Source organism: Callospermophilus lateralis, chromosome 13 (genome assembly GCF_048772815.1).
Source record: "Callospermophilus lateralis isolate mCalLat2 chromosome 13, mCalLat2.hap1, whole genome shotgun sequence".
Lineage (NCBI taxonomy): Eukaryota > Metazoa > Chordata > Mammalia > Rodentia > Sciuridae > Callospermophilus > Callospermophilus lateralis.
This window is the reverse complement of record NC_135317.1, coordinates 42973886-42989470: the sequence shown is the minus strand read 5'-3', so window position 1 is coordinate 42989470 and position 15585 is coordinate 42973886. Positions and strand designations below refer to the sequence as shown.

General features: G+C 37.3%; 1 protein-coding gene across 13 annotated transcripts in view; it reads right to left on the bottom strand.

Annotated features, from left to right (window-relative positions):
* Pard3 (par-3 family cell polarity regulator) overlaps window positions 1–15585 on the bottom strand; it is a 666792-nt gene that overhangs the window by 10561 nt on the left and 640646 nt on the right. For all 13 annotated transcript variants that reach the window (XM_076832338.1, XM_076832348.1, XM_076832341.1 and 10 more), the window contains one exon: window positions 7939–8059. In XM_076832338.1, coding sequence (XP_076688453.1) covers window positions 7939–8059 — 121 coding nt within the window. The remainder of the gene's footprint in view (window positions 1–7938; window positions 8060–15585) is intronic.

Below are 15585 nucleotides of genomic sequence, written 5' to 3'. Positions count from 1 at the left end.
CAGTGGTTAAGATAACATGTCTCCTCTGGTTGGCTTTTGTTCGAACAGAAATCAAACGGCATCTATTGTTCTCTTTCTGCCAGGCCAGCATTATCTTATTTGTTGGTAAGCAATAATGAGGCAATATCCAGGACAAAAATTTCCAAGCATATGGGTATAGTCAGTGAGCATATTAAAAAAATATCCTGGTACCAAAATAATGTGTGTAAAGATTAGGCTTTATAATACCCTGGTCTCTACTAGTCGATGTTTATAACCACACTCATTGGGACAAATGTGTGTTCAGAGACTCACTCCACAACTCAGTTCAAATAACACATCAGTGGTGCCTTCAGCAAGAAAAACACTTCTCTGAGTGAGATTCTGCTTATGCAAACAAAGCATCAACCAGTTGTTCATCAACTCCATTCAAGGAGACAGACATTTACTTCCATTACACTTGCTGAGACTCACCAAATAGGCTACCGAACTGTTTTGCTGTTTGTGGGGAGCCAGGGGAAGCTTGAGGGAAGCCACTGGACAGAGGGAAAGCAAAGCAAGAAAGCACTACACGGCTCCCAGTACACCTTCACAAAGAACCGCATTTTCCTTTCCTTTTCACTCAGCGTAAGCCATCTACATGTGTCAAGCCGACTTGAAGGATGTGGCATTCTGCAGCAGGATTTAGTAACCAGCTTTGTAAGCTCATGCTGTTCTGTGACACACTGCTTGCAGAGATGTGAAAAGAAAATGCAAGGTCTTGTAGAAATTTCAGGTGTATTTTTAAGCTTTTTCTCCAAGTAGCCTGAAATTTTTGTTCTGACAGAGAAAAAAAAAGAAGTTGAAGGGTTTTTGTTTCCTAAACTGTTTGTTTTCTGACACTGTTCAGCTCAAAGCCAGCTGCAAGCATCTTCTTGGATCCTGATGAATTCTAGTAATGAAATTATCAGCATTTGGGGCCCATAAACTTTAATTGAGTGAATGAATCTGGTATTAGCAAAATGACATATTTCATGCTACCAGGCTTGATATCATGAACTATGAATATCAGTTTCATCATTAGTATCTTATTCCATTTTTCTTTCCAGCGCATGCAAAGGGTAAGTTAGTTAAGATAATTACCGTTATCTTTAAGATGAAATTCTAATAGGCCGCACATTTCAAGGAAGATTGCATTCACAACCATCCCATAGCAGCAACTCAATAAAATCATTCTGGCAAGTTTTACACTTGGCCTGAATTTAAAAAAAAAAAAAAAAAGACCTCTCTATTCACGATTTCAATGAAGACCTCATAAGCATGTAAATTATGGGAAGTTTTATAATTGATAATCCTACTTTTAAATACAATGACTTCAGTTCCTATGGCAGAGACAAATTCATACGTCTGAGTGCAAAAGTCACAGAATTAAAGAAATAAACCTTATAAACTGCATATTTTCAAAGAAAGCACTATTGAGGACTATAACACTATGTAATAATTGCACATAGAAATGCATGTGTAGACATACTTGTGATAGTTCTGGGGATTCTTCAGACAATGAGGTGAGGCTCTGTTTTAGAAGTACAAATTACAAATAACCCAGGCCTTGTTTCTGATTGGATAGGTTACAAAAAAATAACCTTATAAATGAGAAAAAAATGTTAAGAATGCCAATTCCAGAATAATAGTGGAAGGTTTAAAACAGAAATAAATATGATTATTATATAGTACTCTGGAATCTCTTCATGCCTTATTTTTAAAACCACAAGTAAAAAATATTCATGTTGCCTTTGAAATAAGGGAGCTACAAAAGTTCTTCACTATGATTATAAAGAGATAATATTTGAAATTTGAGAAGACTAGACAATTTTGGTATCACTTTGTGTAATAAATATCTTCCATGTAGAGTTTCACTGAGTTAAGTCACTAACTAAGCATCTCTCAACTAATTAAAATCATTCTTATTTTTCCAAAATAAAAATGGAACATACAAAAATAAAAATGCAAAATAGTTAATATGCTAATGAATAAAAATAAATATAACAGTGCAAAGTTTCAGTACTAATTAGATATAGGTAACATTGTAAGACTCTTTTTTACAGTTTGCTATAGAAGTATATGTTCATAATAAAATCATTACTTGTTTACTAACATTTACATAAAATATTCAATAATCTTTAAAATAACCATTTTTCTTCATTAAGATAAGAAAAATAGTGTATACATATGTGTATCTGTCTATATAGATACACAAATATAAATGATCACTTGGAGTTGGCTTTCTATAAAATTATGAATAATAACAAATCTCCAAATTTTTATATATGACCCAGGGCATATATACAAAACAAAATAACAGGCTGGCACGGTGGTGCACGCCTGTAATCCCAGCAGCTTGGGAGGAGGATCACAAGTTCAAAGCCAGCCTCAGCAATTTAGAGAGGTGCTAAGCAATTCAGTGAGACCTGTCTCTAATAAAATACAAAATAGGGCTGGGGATGTGGCTCAGTGGTCGAGTGTCCCTGAGTTCAATCCCTAGTACCCATCCAATAAATAAACAAACAAACAAACAAATAATAAAATGCAGAAAAGTTACTGTGCTTTGGATGTAAACCTATCATGAATGATTATGATGAGAATAGTTGATGATAAAAATAATAATAAAATCATCAATGATATCCCTTTAAGATTGAGAATCCTTATTTTGGCAATCCCAATGTTTTGTGACTCTAATATGAATTACATAATCTGATAAAATGGCAATTTAAAGATTTGGTACAGGTAGAAATAATATTTATGCACCAAACCATGTAAAGAGTATAAACTATTTCCTTAAAAGTGATCATTGATAATCGTGGCAATTATTTTCTATGGTAGACTTCTTACAACATTTAATCAAAACAATGTCCACTTCTGTCTATCTGCCCTGGCTTCTTAGCCCTCTGCCCCATCACAGCAATTAAATTGTTGTGGGTTCTGAATGTTGAAAATCTTAATTGCTACGGAGAACCTGAGCCATGGCTTAAAAATATCTGCAGAGCATATTCATTTCCCTCGTAAAGATTTTATATTTGCACATTTGGGTTTTGACACTGTATTTGTCTTTTTCTCATCTTTCTCATTAGTGCTTGGGTCTATTTGATTTCCACACCTTAATCAACAAGTATGTTGAAAATCAAAGAAAAACTCTACAGAACAAGTCAGGCCCTCTAGGTCAGGTGCTAATGGCAGTCAAAGGCTCCTTCATGAGCTCCTGCCACCCTAACTCTCTGTGGTGGAATGGCCTATGGGTCATGGGAGGTTTGGCTGGGGGAAAAGGTCATGGTGCTAAAAATGAAGGGATCTACTTTGTAGAAGCATAGAGGCTCTCTCTATGGGCAGAGGGTACCCCTTTGCAAAAAGAATGGTTTCTTCCAGGTCTGTTTCTAAGGCACATGATTGCCACCCAGTTTGAGCTGGGGTCATGAAAGTAGAATTTTTTTGAGTCACAGCATGGAAGCCACTATGAAGAAATGACAGCAGATACCTTTCAAGTCTTAAAAAAGAGGAAAACAAAAGGAAGTCCACAATTTTCTCAAATCCCTAGGCATAGAGAGGCAATCTAGGAGCATAGAGTGGCTGCTCACTGTAATTGTCTTGCCAATTAAAAGAGGCAAAACCCTAAAAGGGGTAAGAAGAGTTATTAAGGTCCAGGAAAATGGAGGAAAGCACAGATTTTGTTATTTGTTTAAAGACAGCAAGGAAGAAAGCAAGCTCGGGGGAGAAGAGGATATTCATAGTGCAGAGTGTCAATTTTCTACCTGAAGGACTAAACTACTTTCACTACCAACCTGGGATGGAAAGGATTTAGCAATATAGCTATTAAAGGATCCATTATCCCATCTATCAATCGTCTCAGCCAGCAAGTTTTCTTGTGGGCAACACTCATATCTGCAAAGTTTTAACAGCATACTGTACTTATGTGTGTAGCCTGCAATTTAATTCTTTTAAAAGCAATGCTAAGTCCTGTCCATATCTGAGCTATGTAATAATAGCCCTAACCTCAGCTATTGTTCCATTATCTTAAGACAGATTGAAAGCAACTTGCTGCTTTATTTAGATTGCACCTGGCACTCTGTGAGGTAGAAGTTGCTTTTCCTTCTTCTTACTCAACTTGGGGGAGAATTGACTTCAATTATGGAGCTGAGGAAATTTTCTGGGCCTATGCTCATCTAAAGACTTTTTGTGCCACAAATCAGCTCCCTCAGGACCAAACATTATTTTGAACAAAGGCCCATGAGCAGGTGCATTCTATACTGCTAGAGTTTGTACAGCCCATTTTCAAAATAGATGAATTGAAAAGGGCTACTTGGATAAATTTTCTGCAGCATCCTACCCTTTATGTAAAGTAATTGGCTTGGATATTTTTCTATGTGACACATCTGGTTGCACTTTGTGTGTGGGCATTTCTAACAAGCATGACAATTTCGACTAATATGGTCTAAGTTGTACACACAGTTTGAAGATGAGTTTGTGGCTCCATAAGGCTAAAATGATTACAAACCATTCCAATGGGTGAGATCATGCTCTCATCCTTTCCAAACACAGTGACCTTGCAAGGTCAGAAGACATAACGGGAAGAGGAGAAAGGAGTCCAAGATACTCAAAGCTCATTTTGTAAAATGGCTAATGAAAACCATATACCAAATTACATTTGGAACTGAGCAGCTCTTACTAAGGTAACAATGAGAATTGGTATGAAAATTAATACACTAAGCAGAATTATAGTCACTTTAAGCTCATTTACATGATCAGTAGAATGGAAAGTCCACAGCAAGATCCCAATTGTTTAGATATTAAAAAAAAAGAAAAGGTCAACTTCCGACCCACAATTTAGGAAATTATTCCTTTCCTAAGGTAATAAGCCTGTCATCCAAGTAATAATTCCCTGCTCACTCATTACAGGAAACAATAATATAAGCCAAGTTGTCTGTCTAAAAGTTCCAATGGTATTTTGATAGACAAAAATTTGGCCTATGACTTTCAGTAGTGAGTTTCCAAATGTACAAGATTATCTCAAATGTTTTCCCTAGAACAACTGCTCATATTGAGTAGAAAACATAAAAATACATGTCAATATATTCACTGCTCTTATTGAAAAGAATCTTATTTAAAAAATTCCAAAACACAGATTTTGAATGACGTTGACTTCTCTTAATGAAAAGCATTTCAGCAATGTTAAGATGTAGGAAACCCTCATTTAGCCGGAGGGTTTCTTTCAAACTTTTCCTGTGTACCTAAAACTGGTATGGGTCTCTTTCCTGTGTATCTGTCCCAGGCTTATGCATCATGTCCCTTCGATATTGTACAGTGTCCTTTTTGTATCAGCTCCACTGTGGTTTTCTAACGACAATCTTTCTTTCCTGTTCTTGTTCTTAGTATTAAGCATAATACTGAACCATAGTAAACCCTAATAAACTTGATAAATTAAATAATTTGTTAAAAAAAAAACAAAAACAGACAAATGTTGTAAAGATGCTGGTTGGAAATTCACACTCTCCAGTATAGTAAAATGGCCTAATGCTGCTCTCCATGGTAGAGTATGGGAATGATAAGCCATTGTGTGTGTGACAACTGTTTCCACCTGCAGTTGCTGTTTTCTTCAGGTTAACAATATGCTCTTCATTCTTCTCAGTTCCTTTGTGCAAATATACATCATTAAGAACACATTTACCATATATCACCAAAAAAATCCTGCCTTAAAAAACATAGTGGGAGTAGATGGAGTAGATTATGTCAAATGATAGGAGGAGATGAAAACAATTCTGTCCTGTTGCTACCATGGAAATGACTTGATTTACTTAATCATCTAGAAAAATAAACTGAATGCCTTAGGAAAAAATACCACAAATAGCACTATTGTCGCAGAAGACAATTCGATATTTTCATTGATATTAGGCTTGCTAAACTTGTTTTTCAATCTCCCCAAATAAGGCAAAGGATTGATTTCATGAGTTATTTTTACTCCAGGATGCTGTTTGCATATTGCCAGTTGCCTGTTTTAAGGTCCCTTTTTCCTTACCTAAAGTGAATTCTTTCAACCTAGTACTACTTTCCTTCTTCTCCTTTCACCTCGAAATTAATCTTCCTCAACTCCACTATAATTATTAAATCCCTTAATCAGAAAACTTTATGGGTTTCTTGCTTTATGTAATTTATTGGGGATGTCAGGTATTAGGACCAAAAGGATCTCAAAGACCATTCAGACTCTAGAACAGTGTGCCTCTTAATGTTGGAGGCTTGCTAAAATGCAGTTCCTTGGGCCCCACCCACAGAGGTTCTCATCTAATGGGTCTGAAGCAGGGTGCCAGAATGTGTGTTTCCAATGGGTTTTCAAGCAACAACTGAAGATCTGATCTATGGAGAACACTTCAAGAAGATCTGATCCTGAAAGCAATTAACTAGATCCACAGTGGCCTCTGCATTCAACTAGCGGAGCTCTGCCTGTATCTGCTTTGCACACCTAACTGCCTTTTTTTCATATGATCACAGGGTTTAGTATCTATCACCTGCTCTAATGTTCCTGACTTAACAAATAAGAAAACTGAAGCCTGGAGGGCCAGGCCATCTAGCTAGTGGATCAGTGTTCTGTTTTGGTACCATCCCTTTTCCAACTTTTAATCTAGCATCAAAGCCTCCTACTACGTTTCTACCTTTAATCTCTACTTCCCTTTAAAATAAAGCTAACCCTCAATTCTGCTTCAGCAGGATGGTTTATACTTCTACAAATAAAATAGGATCATTTGTTTTTACTTCAAATCTTTTGACCCTAGCTTCTCAAAAACTTAGTGTAATTAATTCTACTCCTGACACTTTATCCAAACTGGACTCATCAACTTTATTGACACTAATCTCTGTTTCTGTAATTTTCATGCACAAAAGACATGTCTTAGATCTCAACATTATCCAGAACTTTGGCACCTTCAAGATCTTGGAATCCAAAAATATACAGTGTTTTGACTGTAACCTCCTACACTTGAAAATCCCTAAATTTCTGATCACTCTTTCATACTCTCAAGCTCTCAGGCAATCCTTCTTTGAGGTGCACTTGTCACCCTGCCCAGATTAGGTGATGCTGCACCATATCTCACCAGGACTCCAGAATGACTTCCTTAACTTTTTGTCGTGCCTATCTTACCACTCTCCATCAGAGAATTAATCTACAGATTCATTTTTCTTTTTTCCCATTCCTCTAAGCATTTTTAGTCATGGTTATCTTACTAGGTTGATTGGACTGTGGAATACCCAGACATAGATTTTTCTACCTTAATCAGCTTATTTATTTGTCTCTAACTGACTCACTCTCAAAAATCCTCATCATCTCAAACTCAAGTCTGCTCTATTCACAAAGATGCCATCATTTCTAGGATAAAATACAAGAAAAGGACACAGGTCTGGTATTGAGAAAAACATTTGAAATTTTGTTCCAGAAAGATCACTTTGGAAGCTGTGCAGAGGATAGACTGGAATAGAGATGTAAATGGATAAATGAGAGTGATTTGACAATACCCAAGGGGAATGAGGGAGAATAGAGACTCAAGAATCAAGAATTATTAAACACTGTACTCTGTGCCTCACCGACACAAATAGAGATAGATGTGTTCAACTTAGTTTGGCTCTTGATTCTGATGTTTCTATAGAAAAATATTTACTAAAGTTAATAAAAATACACAGTTGAGAGCATGAATATTTTTGCTATGTCTTGTCATAAGGCTAATTAAACCTATTATGCAATGGACAGATGGTGGAACAAGATATAAAATGAAATTAGCAATGATGAAACCCAGATGGAAATGAGGAAAAGGTCAATATGTTAAAAGGTCAAAGGAATTTGGCTCCATCTTGTCTCATTTCTTAAAGGACTGAGGTCATAGCTTTGGGTCCTTTACTGCAGGGAAGCTGTAGGACTTTCGTTGTGCTGAAGAGCCATATACTAACCCATGGTTGTTCAAAGCTGTAGGTGCGTCGCCGATCTTCCACATCTTCATCTTGCTTTGCCTGCTGAAACTCTTGCCGCAGACGCTGTATCCGATCATGGTTGCTAGGAGTTGATCGGTTGCTGGAAGAGACAAGGGGCAACAATGAACACCCGTCAGAAATATGATCTGTGAACTGCAGTTGCTAGGGAAAATGGCAACTTGCTGTGAAAGGATGTTATTTAAGAGGAAGTGAGTTTTTAAAACAGTATCTGGACATTTAAAATATGTTTTCATCTTGTTCTTAGGACTGGTGCTTATTGCAGTTATTTCAGACAGATATCAAAGAGGATATATGGTATTTTTAGATATTCCCCCCACACACACAAAGCCTCATCTCCTTTCTGTAATCTGGTAAGGTGCTGGCGGTGAAGTGTTTTTGGAAAGGACATGGCATTAAACAGCAGAGATATCAGGGTCCTGCTCTAGCTCCTCCCTTCTGATAAGAGTTTCTTTATATGTGAAATGGAGATAATTTTGTTCTAGATATCATAGTTGTAATAATCAAGTGCGATGACACCATAAAAGGTTTCCTCACAAATGTGCAGCACTCTTTTTTCATAATGCCATTATATAAAGTTCTTATTTATGAGTCATCAGAGGTCTATGAACAAAACACAACTCTCACAGCATAAATAAAAAAAAAACATTTAAAAGATGAGTTCAAGTGGTAGTTTCATTTAACCATTTAGTTACAATTACACTTTCTGTTAGTACAGCATTGAATTTTGTTTTGTACCTACAAAGAGTTCAGCTTGTAAAAGTAATATGGAAGGTAGTATTACACACACACACACACACACACACACACATGTGCAAATGTGGAAACTGACAGCAGGTGGCTTGCTTGATTGAGTTCTCTCATCTGGCCAGTAGAGAAAGTGGGACTGCAGTCCAGATTTTCTGGCTTCTAGTGCAGTTCCTATATCACTATGCCACATGTATCACTTAGTAAAACAAATGTCAGATTCCAAAGACCCCCTTTGCAAAATTATATAAATCTTTAAAACAGCATTTTTGTATTAAAAAAAAACACAGCTCAATGACCAAAATTAAATCAATCTTAAATCTCACAACACTTCTTGCCTATTCCATTCACTGAGGCACAAGTCACACCCTGCCATGAATGCTATGAAAGCATACCAGGTATATTCTGTCTCCCCAAGAAAACTTCATACTCTTTGAGGTCAAGAAACAAGTCATATTTCTTCCAAACTGCTGGCAGAATTGGAAGCTGCAAGCTATTAGGATGATCAGGGGCTCTTCACTGAAAACATATTTCCCACAACTTTCTCAATAGGACCCCTAAAGTTCAGAAAATAATGCCAAGAGTTAATAAATGGGATGGCATAAAATTAAAATCTTCTGCACAGCAAAAGAAACATTTAAGAATGCGAAGAAAAAAACCTACAAAATGAAAGAAAATTTATGGCAGCCATACTTCTGAGAGAGGATTAATATCTAGAATATATAAAGAATGCAAAAAAACTTAAGCATCCCCCAAACCGAATTAATAAATGGACAAATGAATTAAACAGATGCTTCACAAAATAAAAAATACAATGGTGGAATGTGATAGACATCATTATCCAAAGTACATGTATGAAGACACGAATTGGGTGTCAAAATATTTTATATACAAACAGATATGAAAAATTGTGGTATATATGTGTAATAAGGATTATAATGCATTCTGCTGTCATTTTTTTAACCAATAAAAAGAGAAAATACAAATGGCTTACAAATATTATAAAAAATGCTCAACATCTCTAGTAATTAGGAAAATGCAAATCAAAACTACATTGATATTTTTTCACACAGAATGACAGTCATCAAAAAAACAAACAAAAAAGAAACTGTGGTATAAATAAATGACGGAATATTACTCAGTATTAAGAGAGAATAAAGTCATGGCATTTGCAGATAAATGGATGGAGTTGGAGAATATCATGTTAAGTGAAGTAAGCCAACCCCCAAAAACCAAAGGCTGAATGTTTTCTCTGATAAGTAGATGCTAATCCATCATGTGGCGGGTGGGGCATGGAATGAGTGGAGGAACTTTGGATCAGGCAAAGGGGAGGGAGGAAAGAGTAGGAGGCATGGGGATAGGAAAGACAATGGAATGAGATGGAAATCAATAATCTAAGTACATGTATGAAGACATGAATGATGTAACTCTACTTTGTATACAACCAGGAAAAATGAAAAATTGTGCTCCATTTGTGTAACTACGAACTGAAATACATTCTTCTGTCATGTATAACAAATTAGTACAAATAAATAAATTAATTTTTTTTAAAAAAAGAACACAAACAAAAATAAATGCCAGAGTCTGGTGTGGTAGTGCATGCCTGTATGTAATCCCAGTATATCAAGAGATTGAGGCAGGAAGATCCAAAGTTCAAAGCCAGCCTCAGCAACTTAGGGAGGCTCTAAGCAACTGAGTGAGGCCCTGTCTCAAAATAAAACAGGCTGGGATGTGGCTGACATTAGTGATTAAGCACCTGAGTTTAATCCCTGGTACAAAAAAAAAAAAAAAAAAAAGCCACAGAGGATGTAAAGAAAAAGGAACACTTATACACTGTTAGTGTGTTAGGGATTGTAAATTAGTACAACCACTGTAGAAGTCAGAATGGGGATTCCTCAAAAACATGATGGCATGGAGCCACCATGTGACCCAACTATATTACGCCTTGGTATTTATCCTAAAGAATTAAAGTTATGTTACTACAGTGATACATGCATACTCATGTTTATAGCAGCACAATTCACAATAGTCAAACTATGGGACCAGTGTAGGTGTCCATCGGTGGATAAATGGATAAAGAAAATGTGGTATATATACGCAATTGAGTTTTATTCAGCCATAAAGAAAAATGAAATTATATCATTTAGAGGAAAGTGAATAGCACTTGAGAACATTATGTTACATGAAATAAGCCAAACTCAGAAGGTCAAGAGTCATATATTTTCTCTCATATGTGAAAGCTAGAGAGGAAAAAGGAAAAGAAAATTAGAGGAATCTCAAAACAACTGAAGGAAGATCAGTGGAGTAGGGAAAAGAAAACACATTGCCCTGGTTACTTAGTGTTAAAGATCTGTGAGCAGCACACCCGCCTTGGTGATGTCATTTGTGAGAGGTAGCTTGGAAAGACAAAGTCTGTCATGGTACAGTTTATAAAATTCTCGATAGACTTATACCTACATACAACTCCATATATTTTGAAGGTTTAAAAATCTCAAATAGAGGGCTGGGGTTGGTGGCTGGCTCATCGGTAGAGTGCTGGCCCAGCATGTGTGAGGCACTAGGTTCAATCCTCAGCACCACATAAAAATAAATAAATAAAATAAAGATATTGTGTCCATCAAAAACTAAAAAAAAAAAAAAAAAAAAAAAAATTTTAAATATATCAAATAGAAAATACGCACATGTAGGACTAGAATGTTAACATTATTCAAGGATATGATATGAATCTACTGGGAGGTCTCCTTCATGATCGCAGCAATTTCGTTAGTACTTCTGGAATATCCTTTCAATTCATTCAATTTGATTATTTTCTCAGTCAATAAAAGCTTGTCCTCCTCGGCAAATATTTTGAGCTGATCAGCCTGAAAATGTTAAACATTAAAATAGGTCTGAAAATGTGTGGTTTGGCCCACACTGGGTATAGCTTCAAACTGTCCTCCACAATTTTGAGGCAGGCAGGTGGCAGGCACTGGCTTTTTAAAAATGTGTGCAACATCTTATGCTGTTCCACATAAATTTTCAGTAATGGCTGCCCAATATAATGTCCAATCTATAGAGCTCCTTGCTCTCTATATGAAACTGTGGGGGGGTGGGGGGAGGCATAAGGATGGTTAAATTCGTAAGACAGAGAGGAGAAAGTGAGCATCCATTAATGCCACTGTCACCTTCCCAGCTGTGTCTTTTTTGTTCCTAGCATACATCATAGCTCTTAATGGGAGGATGGCAGGAGGCTCAACTGACAAAGTATTTTACAATTTTAACCAGAAATATTTCTCTATTATTATCGCCATGCAGCAAAGTCTTAATTCTACAATTTATTAGGGTTCATGAAGTCTAAACCATTGATGAAAACTGACCTCCTACTATTTGTAATTAGTGAAAATTCAATCTCCCAACAAAGGAACTTGACCCAGTATCCTCAATTTGAAATTAGGGTGGCCTCAGTGTTTTTCAGAGTAAAAGACAAGCTCTGGAATCACTTTTGCCCTGATTTCCAAATCTGGGGAGCTAGTGAGGCTTGTCCCCTTCTTTGCCTTTGCTCTCTTTCTTCCTATCTCTAGAGAAAGCTGAGTGGCTGGCCTCAGACTAGCAAAGCCACTTTGAGGGTTGAAGTTGGAAAACAGGCTGCAATCGTTCGTGATTGATGATGATTTCCAAAGACTGGAAGACTGTCAAGCATCCTTGGGGATCAGCAGTTGGCAGTCTGAAGGTGAAATCCTGGCTTCAAGAGATGAAACCTTTGCAATGGATCAGTTCTGTTTCTCAGGCCAGTCTATAAAGGGCCAATAATTCAAATTTGGCCTTCTAAATCTCCTGGTGAGCTTTTCTGCCAAGAAAGCCAAAGGAAATTTTAAATATTCATTAGGAACAGGGACTGATCCCTACACATCCCAATCAACTTAGATTTAGGTTCAGTGCCAATTTAAAATGGCTATTTTTTTTGTATGAGCAATATAATAAAAAAATACCACCTAAGTTGATCAGATGGATGAGTAAGACAATAAAACTCTTGATGAGGAGTCACTAAATTATTATTTCCAGATAGTATGCATGATCAGGATCTGAACAAAAATGATGAGGGGGGCTATACAGATGCTTTTGGGGCAAAGAGATACAAGAGACAGTATTAGTCCAATACAAAGCACTTAGCCTCCACTTACACATTGATTTGTGTAGTTGAACTGGAAGTGTGTGTGTGTGTGTGTGTGTGTGTGTGTGTGTGTGTGTGTGTTTGGGAGGGAGGGAGAGAGAGAGAGGAGAGAGAGAAAGAGAAAGCATGCACGCTTAAGAAGTTAAGAAGTTGGTTTTGGTTCAGTAATGATCTAGTTGTTTTTTTTTTTTTTTCCTGATGAGGTTAAGCAAGGGTATCTTGGATCCCAGACTACAGAGATTTCTAACCCAGCATGCACAGCACAATGTGACCTTGAACAATATGGAGTTCAGATCTTCCCCATCCATAATTGCCACAGGGATTGCACCTTGCCCTCTCAGAGGCAGACCACAGTGTATGAGGCTTCATCACCTTCAGATTAGACACTGCAATGGGTTTCCTAAAGGCAGCTGAAAATACCCATTCATGCTAAATGTAGCAATGAACTATTTGCAAGTAAGCACTGGACCAGTCCTACACCTTGTTCCACAGGCATACTAATTCAAAACTCCCCCAAGTGAGAACTGAAAATGTACAACAAGGGTTCTCATGCATACACACTGTGTGTCTGAGGATCATTTAGGGAGCTTGTGAAAAAAAAAAAAAAACATAACTGATTGCTGAGACTCACCTTCAGATATTCTGTTTCAGTCAGTTTAATACAGAGCTCAGGGTCCTGCATATATTCAGAAAATACTGCAGGTATAAGGACAATACTGTGAAAAATGATGCCTGGAGACTTCGTAGTTAACAAAAATTCCAGTATCTTCATGGTAACTAGTTAACTAAAGAATGAAGGAGAATCCACTGCACTGGAAACACCCATGTACATTCTATGACAAATGGGGGTGATATGCCTGGTTTAGAGGGGGAGGTCCTTCGTTCCCATAGAGAGAAACTGGAGGGATGTGGGCTTGGTGTTGCTTTCCAATTTTTTTAAAAAGAGAAGTGAGAAATACAGGTTTTCCCAAAATTTAAAATTTGATTTATTTTATTTTTTAATGCTAGGTAAGGCAAAGAAAATCGTTCTCTTGGCAGCTAGCCTGTAACCTCTGCTTTATATTAGGCAGATGGTGTCTGTTTCATATGTTGCTTCTCCAGGCTATTGACTTCCATTGCATCAAGATAAGGCTTGTGGTCCGCTAGTAATAATCCCCCAAATCAAATAGATTGGCCCTCAACATCCATGGGTTCTGCATCCTTGGATTCAACCACCCTAGGAAGGAAAAAATATTTGAAAACACATTGTGTGTGTGCTGAATGTGTACAGCCATTTTTGGTATCATTATTCCCTAAGTAATGTAGTGTAACAACTATTTACACAGTATTTTCATTCTGTTAGGTATTAGAAGTAGTATACAGATGATTTAAAGTACATGGGAAAGTATGTGAAAGTTATATACAAACACTACACCATTTTATATAAGGAATTTCATCATCCAAAGACTTTGATATTTGAGGGGGTCCTGGAACCTGTGGATACTGAGGAACAAATATATAAAAAACCCTGACAACTGGGCATTGCCTTATAGGCTTGCAGCTCCTAAACTGTCCTCTCCCTCCAATCTGTCTAAAATGAACTTGGATACACTTTCTTGTGGGCTTGAGTTCTGGCCTATTTTTCAGAGGAGCATACGCTAAGAGAGAGGAGTTTGTGATGTGACTGATTAATTCATTATGGATTAAAAATACTTTAACATTTGCATTTTTAATTATGCAAAAGAAATCTGGAAACCTGGAAGCGAGGGCAGAGCTCTAAGACCCAGAAAGCAAAGGAAGGGAGAATCAACCACTCATTTTATAAATAAGGAGGTACCATCTTGGTACACTTTCCTTCCCAAGGGGGAAAAAAATGAAAGAAAGTGAGATGGTAAACAGAAGGGAGGAAGTGAATTGAGGCTGGTTTTCCATGTTGCTCAGAAGAGGGAGATGATTATAATGTCTGGAACAAAAGAAGAAAGCTGCCAAAGAAGAGGGGAAGACAAATCTGCTCATATTTTACCTTCTTTCATACCCTCTCTTTTTCCCCATTCTTCCAAGTTCTATTAGTGAGTCAAAGAAATCAAATTCCACTTGCTGGCAGCCTTTTTCGATCACTCCAGCCCACATTCAGATTTTCCTAACCATTCTTCTGCAATTGTTCTCTGGCCCAAATAGTGTCTCACAGTATATATGACACTTTGCACGTGTGAGTAGTTTTCTCAAGTTTGTGCCATCATCCTAATCACTAACATGTATAAAGTTTATCTCTTCCTTGCTTACGGCAGAGTCAATTGTTCAGCAAATATCTGGGATGGGTAGACTTTAAGGTGGCGCCCAGGTGTTTGCTTTCTGGTGTTCTAACTTTCCGTAATCCCCTACCTTTCAGTGTGGACAGGACTCACATTTCCTTCTAAACAATGACAAGGGTCAATAATTATGGATTGGATGTGATTACATTTATGAAATCACAGAAGAACACGGCATTCACCTTGCATGTCATCCACAGCTGCAAGGAATAGAATCCTGCCAACATCCACAGGAGCAAGAAGACTGGCACTTCCTTAGTGTAGCATCCACATGAGAACCCAGCCTGGCAGACCCCTGGGACAGCCTGTTGACCAGGTTCTTTGGTAAAACCGAACTCATTGGCTCTGTTGAGGCCAATCAGCCCTCACAAGGCTCAGGCAAGAGTATGGGTTATTTTCCTGCAGTGTGATGAAAATATACCT